This window comes from Castor canadensis, chromosome 7, assembly GCF_047511655.1.
Source record: "Castor canadensis chromosome 7, mCasCan1.hap1v2, whole genome shotgun sequence".
Lineage (NCBI taxonomy): Eukaryota > Metazoa > Chordata > Mammalia > Rodentia > Castoridae > Castor > Castor canadensis.
In genome coordinates, this window is record NC_133392.1 from 81,288,128 (window position 1) to 81,300,279 (window position 12,152).

At 33.7% G+C, this 12,152-nt stretch overlaps 1 protein-coding gene across 15 annotated transcripts in view; it reads right to left on the bottom strand.

The window, feature by feature from the left end:
- Positions 1 to 12,152, bottom strand: part of Ankrd30a (ankyrin repeat domain 30A) — a 107,435-nt gene that overhangs the window by 50,142 nt on the left and 45,141 nt on the right. For 11 of the 15 annotated variants that reach the window (XM_074079482.1, XM_074079480.1, XM_020179689.2 and 8 more), the window contains 3 exons: positions 6,153 to 6,323; positions 4,264 to 4,297; positions 3,358 to 3,499 (listed from right to left, as the gene is read on the bottom strand). In XM_074079482.1, coding sequence (XP_073935583.1) covers positions 3,358 to 3,499; positions 4,264 to 4,297; positions 6,153 to 6,323 — 347 coding nt within the window. The remainder of the gene's footprint in view (positions 1 to 3,357; positions 3,500 to 4,263; positions 4,298 to 6,152; positions 6,324 to 12,152) is intronic. The other 4 variants (XM_020179687.2, XM_074079488.1, XM_074079487.1 and 1 more) reach the window with 1 other exon arrangement.

Below are 12,152 nucleotides of genomic sequence, written 5' to 3' on the forward strand. Positions count from 1 at the left end.
CTGCATATAAGAGAAAGCATGTAATACTTGTCCTTCTGAGTTAGCTTATTTCACTTAATGTGATGATTTCCCATTTTCTATTTCCTGCAAATGACATAATTTTGTTCTTTATGATGTTACAAGAGTTAAGTAAAATTTTTTAGTCCTGAAGTATTAAAAGAATTTTAAATCAGTGACTTTAACTTCTAACTTAACACCAGAAAAGAAAAATGAAACCCAAAGCAAACAGAATAAAGAAAATAAAAAGCATTTGCTATAATCCAAATGTCTGTGTCCTTTCAAAATTCCTATGCTAAAATCTAACCTCCGAGGTGATGGTATTAGGAGGTGGATCTTTTGAAGGGGTAATTAGATAATGAGGACAGACCCCTCATAAATGAGATTAGGGTTCTTAAAAAACAGAGACCTGAGAGAGCTTATTCACTCATTCTGCCATGTGAGGACACAAGGAAAAGGAGGCTATAATATGAAGAAGGAAGCAGGTCCTCCCCAGACACCAAATTCACTAGAGACTTGATTTTGGACTTCCTGGAGTCTAGAGCTTTGAGAAATAAATTTCTGTTTATTTATTATCTACCTTTCCAATAGTATTTTGTTATAGTAATCCAAACACACTGAACAATTAAAAAATAAAATCAATTAAACAGAAAAAGGTATAGAAAATAAATGAAGTCACTTTTAGTGATAAGCCTTCTCCTCTCTATTGTAAAAGTTGATCTCATAAAAGTAGAGAATAGAATAGTGGTTACCAGAGCCTAGGAGATAGTGGAAGAGTAGAGAAGAGAGAAAGGTTAAGAGGTACAGGGGTGCAAGCAGATAGGAAGAATCACTTCTAATGTATTAGTAGGATAACTATGGTTGATAATAATCAGTTCAATATTTCAAAATAACCAATATAAAGTATTTTGAATGTTCACTAAAGAAATGATAAATATGTGCTATTTACGCTGATCTATCTGATCATTACACATTGTAGATATGTATTGAAATCTCACACTATAGACCCATAAACTGCAATTACTACATGACAATTAACAAAAATATATTAAAAAAGGAAAAATGACAACTTTGTCAAAATAGCTGAAATACAGATACATTTGATAAAATATGAAAATATTTATATGATAAAACTATAAAATATTACTGATAAAACTAAATGGGAGTCAAAGATTCATTATTAAGATGTTAATGCTCTTCAATCTCATTTCCACTAGGCTCGCTGGCTTCCTTATTTTTTAATGAAAGCTGATTTTAAAATTCATCTGGAGGGTTTGGAATGCAGCTCAGTGGCAGAGTGCTTGCACAAGGCCCTGAGGTTAATCACCAGCACTGAAAAAAAAAATCATATGGAAGTGCAAAGAGTCTAGAATAGCCAAAATAACTCTGAATAAAGAACAAAAGAAAGAAATAAGAGAGTTGATGTCAAGAATTATAAAACCAGAATACTCAAAACAAGTAACAAGTGTGATATTGGTATAAAGAAAGCTAAATAGATCAATAGAATGTAATAGAAAGTTCAGAAATAGGCCCACATAAACAGCCAACTTATTTTTGACAGAGAAACAATGACAGTGCAGTGGAGAAAGAAGAATTTTTTCAACTGTTGGTTTCTCTATATGGTGCTGGAATAACTGGATATCTATATACACAAAATTCTTACACTCTATATAAAAATGAACTGAAAATAGATCATAGGTTGCAATATAAGACCTAAAAATGTAAAATTTCTAGAAGAAAACATAGGAGAAACTCTTTATAACCTTGTACTAGATAAAGATATCTTAGATATGACAAAAATAAAAATCCATAATTTAACAAATAAATAAAATGGACTCCATTAAAATTTAAAACTTCTGCTCTTCTTTTTATCCTGTACTAACAGGATATTTGTTGAACTCAATAAATAACAAATAAGCTAACTTTAAACTGGCAAAAATTTAGAAATATAGTTCATTAAAGAACAAATACAAATGGAAAAATGCTCAACATTATTAGTCACTAATGTAATGCACAATAAAACCATGCTGATGTGCTAAGACACACCATTAGAATGGCTAAAATTAAGCAAAACAAAAGTGACAATATTATGTATTTGTGAAGATGGGAGGAACTAGACTGCTCATATACTGTTGATGGGAATGAAAAATGGTAAATACTTATGGAAAACAATTTGTCAGTTTCTTTTTCTTTTACTTTTGGTTTTTTGAGGCAGGGTCTCACTAAGTAGCTCAGGCTGGTCTTAATCTTGCTATGTAGTCCAGGGTGGCCTTGAATTCAGGAACCTCATGCCTCAGCCTTCTGAGTGCTAGGATTATAGGCATGTACCACTATGTGTGACTCTGTTGGTTTATTAATAAGGTAGCATAAAGAGGCATGATGAGATTTTTGTTGGTAATGGATTTGTTAACTATCTTGATAATGGTGATTAAATACGTATGTATAAATTTATCAAATTGTATACTTTATATGTGTACAATTTATTCTATATCAATAAGACCCTCACTGAAGCTATGCAAAATAAAAAGCTCCTTTGGAAACACCAACATGTAAGACAGAGGCTGTACACAGACAGATGCAGGATAAAGCTTACAGAATTGATAGCTGGGCTTTAAGCAAGGGGTTAACATGATTAAGTCTGAATTTTAAAAAATTTAGAATTATGGTTATAGAGTAGTTCATGGTTTTAGGAGAGAGAACAGCAGGGAAAACAATGCTCAAGTCATTGCAGTATTCTAGGTAGAGACAATGTAACCTAACCTGATAATGATAAAGGCACAGGAGATAAGCAGAGTCAATAAGAAGTTGGGGCATGCCATTCACACTGAGAAAAGTGCAGTGGGAATGATCCTAACTCTTTAGCTGATAGTAAACAATAGTCCTCATTTTATTTAATATAAAGCTTGTTTCTGACATGAATAGCACTATAACACATTAGTGTTCTATGGTGTAATTCTAAGCAATGTGAGCATATATTACTAAAATATGCAAAAAAAAAAAAAAGCCTGATATTTGGCTGGGCCTGCTAGTGAAATCTGTAATCCAAGCTATTTGGGAGGCAGAGATTGGGAGGTCCTCAGTTTGAGGCCAGCCTGGGGAAAAATGTTAGCAAGACCCCATATACACAAACAAGCCAGGTGTGTTGGTATACATGTGTTACTCCAGCTACATGGGAGGTGAAGACAGGAGGATCACAATTTAAGGCCAGTCCCAAGCTAAAAGCATGATACCCTACCTGAAAAACAAAGCAATAAAAGTCTGGGGTGTGACTCCTCTCAAAAACCTGCCTCCCAAGAGGCCCTGAGTTGAAACCCCAGTACCACCAAAGAAAATAGCCTTATATATATGCAAAAGTCTTACCTTTACACTCCATTCTAAGTTGCTCAATTAGAAGCAAAATATTCTCATAGTTAGGGTAAGGCAGCTCACAGTCTTCAGAGGCTGTTTCAGATGACTGAGTAAAGTCATCAAGATCATCCATAGCATTTCTTTGGTTTCTGACCTATAAAGTAAATATTATTATTTCAAAATGTCCCCAAAATACTTATACCACAAGTTAATTGTATAAAAGTGGTAATTAGTCATTTTTTATATAAGCAGAAACACTGGCATTTTTTAAAAGAACTTAAAAAAAATTTTTTTGGCAGTATAGAGGTTTTAATTCAGGGCTTTTACTTGAGCAACATACACCCCAGCCCTTTTTTGCTTTAGTTATTTTTCAGATAGGGTTTGGCATTTTTAACCCAGGTCCTGCCTTGGGCTACGATCCTTCTACCTACTCCTCCAGGTGAGCTAAGGTCATAGATGTGCACTACCACACCCAGCTCATTGATTGTGATGGAGGTCTAAGTTTTGTCCTAACTGGCCTGGTTTTTGTCCAAACCACAATCTTCCTGATCTCTGCCTCCCAAGTAGTTGGTATTATAGGTGTGAACCTGTCCTTCACAAATGTTTGTCAAAGGATATTTTTATCAATGACTACTGTTATTTAACCAGGCTTTAAGGGTTGGTGGACTGGCTCAAGTGGTAGAGTGCCTGCCTAGCAAGTGTGAGACCCTGAGTTCAAACCCAGTACCATCACCACCAAGAAAAAAAAAACTACTGTTATTTAGTCACATTTAAAGCAAACGTCTTTACACAAGGTTCTCTATTATTTCAATTTACCTTTTAAAATGTATCTTTTAATTTATATTTTATAATGTATCACTTTGCTTTTATAGTTTATTTTTTCATTGAACTAAGATTTTTGATTGTTTAACACAATACCTTGTTGTTTTCATTAGATGTTTTCTTTGTGGGCCTAAAACAAAACAAAACAGAACAGAACATAAAATCCTTTCAAGCAAATGTATGGAAAATACAAAACATACCTAAGATTGTGATCTTTTTATACAAAATCTCTATTTGTAGTTTATTTTTCCTATTCATAAAGTTTACAGACTCTATTTAAAATATTCAACTATAAACAGAAAGAATAACCATAAGGAACAAATAATAATACTAATATTAGTATCATAACAAATAATTAAACTTAGATCAAAGTTTCCAACAGTCAAATCAAAAGGAAAAACATAATGTTACTTACATTATTTGATAGAAAGAAACAAACCTTTTTTTTTGTTGTTGCTATTGTTATTGTCAATGAGAACTTTATTCTTTGGCAGTTCTGGGGTTTGAACTCAGGGCCTCAAACTTGCTAGCAGGTGCTCTCCCACTTGAATCACTCCACCAATTAATAAGAACAAAATTTCTAAACCCATTTGGAAAATGTTACTTAAATCCTTATATAAAGGAAATCCTTTTTAAATGGTGGTAGGAGCTAGCTTTTGGGACCTAGTATGCAATTATTGTGCATTTTTCTAAGCACTTTACATGTGTTAAACTCATTTTAATACTCGCAACAATTCTGTAAGGTAAGTAACATATATTATACATTTTATAAAAGACGAAAGCAAGGCCAAGTAAATTCCCAAGCCCATACAGGTTGTCAGTGGCAGACCCAGGATTCAAACTCAGAAATGTGTTCTACAATATGCTGTCAAAGTAATATTTAACTTCAAGTGTTTTTAGGTATTATAAATCAATACTATCATCCCATTTCTAGATATTATTACCTTCTGAATCTTACAAATAATTTTTTAAAAATAGGAAGACTTTATACCCAGGCAATTTGTAAACATACATTAATAAAATGAATATATTTTTTCCTAAAGAAATTAGTAGATTAGGCAGCCCTAATCTACTGAACTGTTTAATCATGCATTCAACAAATATTTATTGAGCACATAATATGTATCAATGACACTGTTGGTATGGGGAAACAAGGCTTTTATATTTTAGAACTTTATAATCCAAAAGTAGTAATCTGTGCTAGACTGTCAATACTTTACTTTTCTGTTGTAAGGAAAGTCATTCCCCTTACCCCAGAATATAAACAACTATTAAATTGGTACACTTGATATTTAATACCACCTTAGAAAGGCATATAGCTACTTATCATGATACCATCACAGGCACAAGGAATGATTAAATTCTACTTAGTATGGCACAAATGTTTGTATGCTTTCAATTACATAATTTAAGAAAATCTGTGTTAATTTTTAGACCACCATATGCATTAGGGTACCCCATTTCTGAACCAATTCAGAATGAACAATAACTTCTTACAATAAAAAATATGGATAGACGTTCTAAGGGCAGTTAGTTTACTACTGTAATGTATCAAGCTTTCTAATGTATCCAATACATAGAAACAAAAGTGAATTGAATAAACACATCCTTCTTTACTGGAACATTTCCATCTCTACTGGATCCTTTCCAATAGCATGCAAACATATTCTAAAAGCTTCTATTTTTAAAGAAGACTCTTAAATCCTGCATTCTTCCTCAGTTATTACTCATTTCCCTATTGGCTATCCCAGTAAATATTCTATGAGAGTTGTCTACACTTGTCCAGTACAGTCAGGCTTCATTACACCCCTTTATTGATTCTGTTCCTTGGCAAAGTCACTTGTCTACATCTTAATCAAACAACAACAGTGATATAGGAAAGTATTCTCTGGTTTTGCCTGAAGACTATTCTGTTTTATTTTCAGAAAAAATAATCAGTGCAAACATTCTGTCAAAGAGAAATAAAAGGATGTATGGATTTTTACCTTGCTTCATCCTGATGCATTTCACTTAAACTGCAACCATTCTTTCCACACAGTAGACTGCCAGTTAGTGAATCAGCCTTCTTGAACACTGGTATAATCACAGATTCTCTGGAAGTGCATTTTTCATTTTCATTTTTCTTTACTTCTTTCATATACAAGGCAGGATCACTACTTAAAAACAAAACATTTTTTTTTTTTAAAAAAACAATGTTTTCCAATAATTCTACTGGGAAAGAATAAAAAAAACTTTGGTAAAATTCTGACTGTTTCCCACCTTAATTCATTTATTAAGAAAAGTAATGGTCTCTAAACTGAAGAGAACAACCACAGAGTGGGAGAAAATATTTGCCAATTATACATCAGACAAAGGACTGATAACCAGAATATACAGGGAACTTAAAAAACTAAATTCTCCCAAAACTAATGAACCAATAAAGAAATGGGCATGTGAACTAAACAGAACTTTCTCAAAAGAAGAAATTCAAATGGCCAGAAAACACATGAAAAAATGCTCACCATCTCTAGCAATAAAGGAAATGCAAATTAAAACCACACTAAGATTCCACCTCACCCCTGTTAGAACAGCCATCATCAGCAACACCACCAACAACAGGTGTTGGCGAGGATGCGGGGAAAAAGGAACCCTCTTACTCTGTTGGTGGAAATGTAAACTAGTACAACCACTCTGGAAAAAAATTTGGAGGCTACTTAAAAAGATGGACATCGATCTACCATTTGATCCAGCAATACCACTCTTGGGGATATACCCAAAAGACTGTTACTCCAGAGGCACCTGCACATCCATGTTTATTGCGGCACTATTCACAATAGCCAAGTTATGGAAACAGCCAAGATGCCCCACCACTGACGAATGGATTAAGAAAATGTGGTATCTATACACAATGGAATTTTATGCAGCCATGAAGAAGAACGAAATGTTATCATTCGCTGGTAAATGGATGGAATTGGAGAACATCATTCTGAGTGAGGTTAGCCTGGCTCAAAAAACCAAAAATCGTATGTTCTCCCTCATATGTGGACATTAGATCAAGGGCAAACACAACAATGGGATTGGACTATGAGCACATGATAAAAGCGAGAGCACACAAGGGAGGGGTGAGGATAGGTAAGACACCTAAAAAACTAGCTAGCATTTGTTGCCCTTAACACAGAGAAACTAAAGCAGATACCTTAAAGCAACTGAGGCCAATAGGAAAAGGGGACCAGGTACTAGAGAAAAGGTTAGATCAAAAAGAATTAACCTAGAAGGTAACACCCACGCACAGGAAATCAATGTGAGTCAATGCCCTGTATAGCTATCTTTATCTCAACCAGCAAAACCCCTTGTTCCTTCCTATTATTGCTTATACTCTCTCTACAACAAAATTAGAGATAAGGGCAAAATAGTTTCTGCTGGGTATTGAGGGGGGGAGCGGGAGGGGGTGGAGTGGGTGGTAAGGGAGGGGGTGGGGGCAGGGGGGAGAAATAAACCAAGCCTTGTATGCACATATGAATAATAAAAGAAAAATGAAAAAAAAAAAAAAGAAAAGTACTAGCTAAATATAAGGAAATGTATATTCTCTGTTTCAAAAAACACAAAATATAATTATGATACAATGTGATATATACGTGTTGATCTGTGAAAAGTTATCTAAGCATAAGGAAAGCTTTGCAGGAGAGGTAAATGTAAAAGTGAAGCTTATCAGGTAAGAAAAGTGGGAGGAAATCATTCTACTTAGAGAATCTACTTAGAGAAGAGAATGTAAGCACAAAGACATAGGTGTTTCCTAAGAATTTGAAAGGAAGCGAGTAAAACACAGAGAAGCAAAGAGTATGAGATGAATGCTACAGTAAATGATTGGAGCTCACTGCCTACAGGCAATGATTCTTAGACCTGGGAGAAATAATCAGATTTTGGCTACATTTTTAATTTTGTTTTTAAACATAATGTTTAACTTTAATGTAGTTTTTAAAGTTGCATGAGACATATAACATGAAAGAATAAATCAGAGAACTATCTTGAGGGGCAAAACTATAACATAAAGATACCTATATGTCATTATATATACTTAAAAGTATCAATATTCTGATTATTGTATTTTGTTTGAAAATAAAATGATTTAGTAACCATTTTAAAATACTCTTAGCTTAGTATCTAATGCTAACATAAAAAGCTGGATTTACAGACCATAATAATTACTTTTTATGAAATAAACACATGAATAACTTAACTATCACTATTATATACCTACACAAATTTGCAAAGATACTGAAATTTTCCTCCAGAGATTATGTTAGGAGCTAAGCATGAGCCCCTAAAAGTATCAAAAAACAACAAAAACTAACAATTACTTACAAGGAAGTTATACTGGTAATTATTCTACTTAAGACTAAATATCTAAAAAGAAAAAAGGGTGGTACAATATTTCTACGAGCAATAGCAATTTCTCTTGGGCTCAACTTAAAAAATAAGTCTATAGTTGCAGAGTGTGAATTCAGTTTTCATTTTGAACAGCTGATGGGAAGCAACTTTTAAATAGAAAACATCTGGTCAAAGTAGCAGCAACCTTAGGAAATGGCTCACTTGCAACAATGGCAGTAAATACTCTATGCAATCAATCAATCACTGGCCTCACTCACCAACAAATCATCAAATCAATCTCAGCCATTTGCTGCTTCTTTTTTTGTTTCTTACTGTGCTGAGGATTCAAACCAGAGCCTCTCACATGCTAGACAAGCACTCTACCACTTGAGTCACACTCCTAATTCTTTTGTTTGTACTTGCTTCTGAGATAGGGTCTCCTTAACTTTGCCCAGGCTGGCCTCAAACTTAAGATCCTCTGCCTTCACCTCAAAAAGTAACTAGTTTTTATAGGTGTGCACCATCATGCCCAGTTACCACTTGCTTCTTGAAAGACAGCCAATCTGAGACAAATTCACACCAATAAATATTCTTCATAGTGCCAACCAATCAACACTAGTGCTTAAATAACCAAACTGTTACAGATGTCAACCCACTTAGCTTGTGCAAGTTGACTGACTTTTTAAACTCCACTCTTCCCAAAACCTTCTATAAGCAGGCTGCTTTTAGAAGAGCTTGGCCAGAATAGCTAGTCCTTATCATAGAAAGCAATAAATTCAGATATTCTTTTTACTTCAGATATTGAAGGTGTTTAATCTTTTGGCAGTAATTCTGTAAGTTTATTAAATCTATTACCCTTATATTTCATTTTTCTTAATAAAACATAAAATTTGCAATTCCTTTGTTACATTTTACCATAATTAAAACTTTCACAAGTACCAGAAAAACAATGAGTATCTACACTAAATGCAAAAAACTCATATAGAGAATATAGCTATTACAAACAGCCAAAAGGATATAAAAATGCATATATTTATAAAATTGTCAGGACAGATCCATAAACTTTTTAAGTGATAATTAATGTAATGTTTTCCAATAATTTTTAATGTGACTAGAGTGTAGTAAAAGAGAAGAAAATATAAGTTTGAATCAGAGATAAAACAGGCCAGATCATGTATTGCCTACAGATATCAGGAGGCCCTTTGGCTTCCTATGTGTGAAGGTTCCGAGAAGAGGAATGACATAGTCTGACAGGTCTACTGTGTTAAGAACTGGTGGAAAGTGGATTCAAGATAAAGAAACAAAAAGACCTATTAGGAGACTATGATACTACTCAAGATAGCACATGATGGTAACTTGCAAATGGAAGATGTGACTAGTTTCTGCACGTATTTTGAAGGTGGAACTGATAAAATTTGCTGACAGATTAGATGTGAGGAGTAAAAGAAAAACAGATGAGTCAAAAATAGCACCAAGGGATTTTGGCAGAGCAACTGGAAGAGATGACCTTAGCTCAAGTAGGAATGAGGGGCAGTTTTGAGATACCCAACAGCTAACTAAAGAGAGATGTCAAGCAGTTAGTTGGATATATAATCTGGAATTAAGCAGAGATCTGGGATGGAGATACAAATTTGGAAATACTTTATAAAAGGAGTAAAAGTCCTTAAAAAAAAAAAAATCAAGAACTGAGCCGTAAGACACTTCAATATGTAAAAGGTGAGGGATAAAGACCAAAACAGACTAACGTAGATGGACTAAAAAGGCAGGACAGAAACTAGGTGAGTAAGTTATGTCTTGAAAGCCATTTGCAAAAAAGAGTTTTGAAGCAGTTATTGAGTCAAATACTGCTGATAGGTTAAATAAGATGAAGTCTAAAAAATTATGTTTGGATTTACTAAAGTGAAATCAGTGATAACCTTGGGAAAAAACAATTATGTAGGAGGAGTGGAAGTGAAGATTACTGGAGTAATTCAAGAATGAATGGAGGACAAGGTATGGTGACAGATACCTGTAATCCCTGTAATCCCTGCACTTGAGAGGCAGAGGCCAGAGGATCATGAGTTTAAGGCCAGCTGGGCTACACAGCAGGACGCTGTCTGATAAAGCAACCAAAAACCCCCAACCTAAACCCAAAAACCAACAAAGAAAAAAGAATGAAGGGTTGGAGTGAAGCTCAGTGGGAAAATGTTTTCCTAGCATACATAAGGCCCTAGGTTTGATCCCTAGCATCACACACACACACACACACACACACACACACACACACACACACACAAATTAATTCTGAGTATTGATCCTTGTTTCAAGGGCATCAGAGCTAAGTGGCATGACTGGGGCTGGTACAATTTTCTTCTTATTTGTCTGTATTTTTTAATTTATATATAATGATTATGTAGTATATTTGTAATACTTTAAAGTTTCTTAAATTACATGGATATGGCACTAAAAATGCTGGACCAAGGCACTAAATAATAACTTTATAAAATTGTAAAATAAAGTACCTCTTGAAATTTCTTAGTTATGCATTACATAAGCTAATTATCATTTTGCTCATACTTATAAAACCTACAGAAAGACTACATTTCAAAGGCAGCATTGCCTGATAAAAATCAAGTAATTCTAGAATATTTTATACTAGTCAAATACACAAAGTAATTAGTCATAAAAGTATTGAATTCTGGGGCTGAAAGTATGGCTCAAGCATTGCCTAGCCAGTAAGAAGCCCTAAGTCAAACCCCAGTTCTACAAAAATAAATAAATACATAAAAATAAAAACTGAATTCTGTAACAGAAATAAAAGGGTTTCGAGAAACTCAGTGTTATTTTAGAAAATGAGTTTTTTTTTTGCATATTGTATATGAAGACACTGCTGAAAAGTACGGTGTGATGTATACTGAAATATATTATCTTTAAAAAGGATGATAACCTGCATGCAGGAAGAGTAACTTTAAAGAAAAGATTCAAGGAAGTAGCAGCATCTTGAGTTTCACAGAAGGTTCAGCAAATTAGTGCCTATGAGCCAAATCCAGACCGTTGCTTTTTGGAAATAAATTTTTTATGTGTTGGGATGGAACCCAGGGCCTTGTGCATTTTAGGGAAGCACTCTACCACTGAGTTGTATCTGCAGTTCCTATAAACAAATGTCATTAGAATGAAGACATACCCATTCTCTTCTTGTCGATAACAGATTTCAGACTATAACAACAGAGACTTGATGGTTTGCTAAGTGTTAAACATTTTCTTTGAAGAAAAACTGACAATTCCTGGTTTAATATATCAAAGATCCTTTGGTGAAATTTTAATACTCAATATACTGAACTACTACAATATGTGCAACCCATTAGCAATATACAGACTAATCAGAGGGTCCAATATTTGAATACTAATGTATTGTGAAAAAAACCAAAAATCTAATAACTAATTATTTTGTTGGTAACAGGTACAATACCATTGTAGCACAAAGATTATTTTGTAACTAAGCACAGGTTACAAGTATTATAACAAAATTTGATTAAGATATGTCATCGAATTACATGTTTTAAATATAATTGTGAAAACTTTCATACTACATTATTTTATGGCTATGACAATTTAACTATTTCCTTATTGATGAATATTTACACTAAATATTACAACTC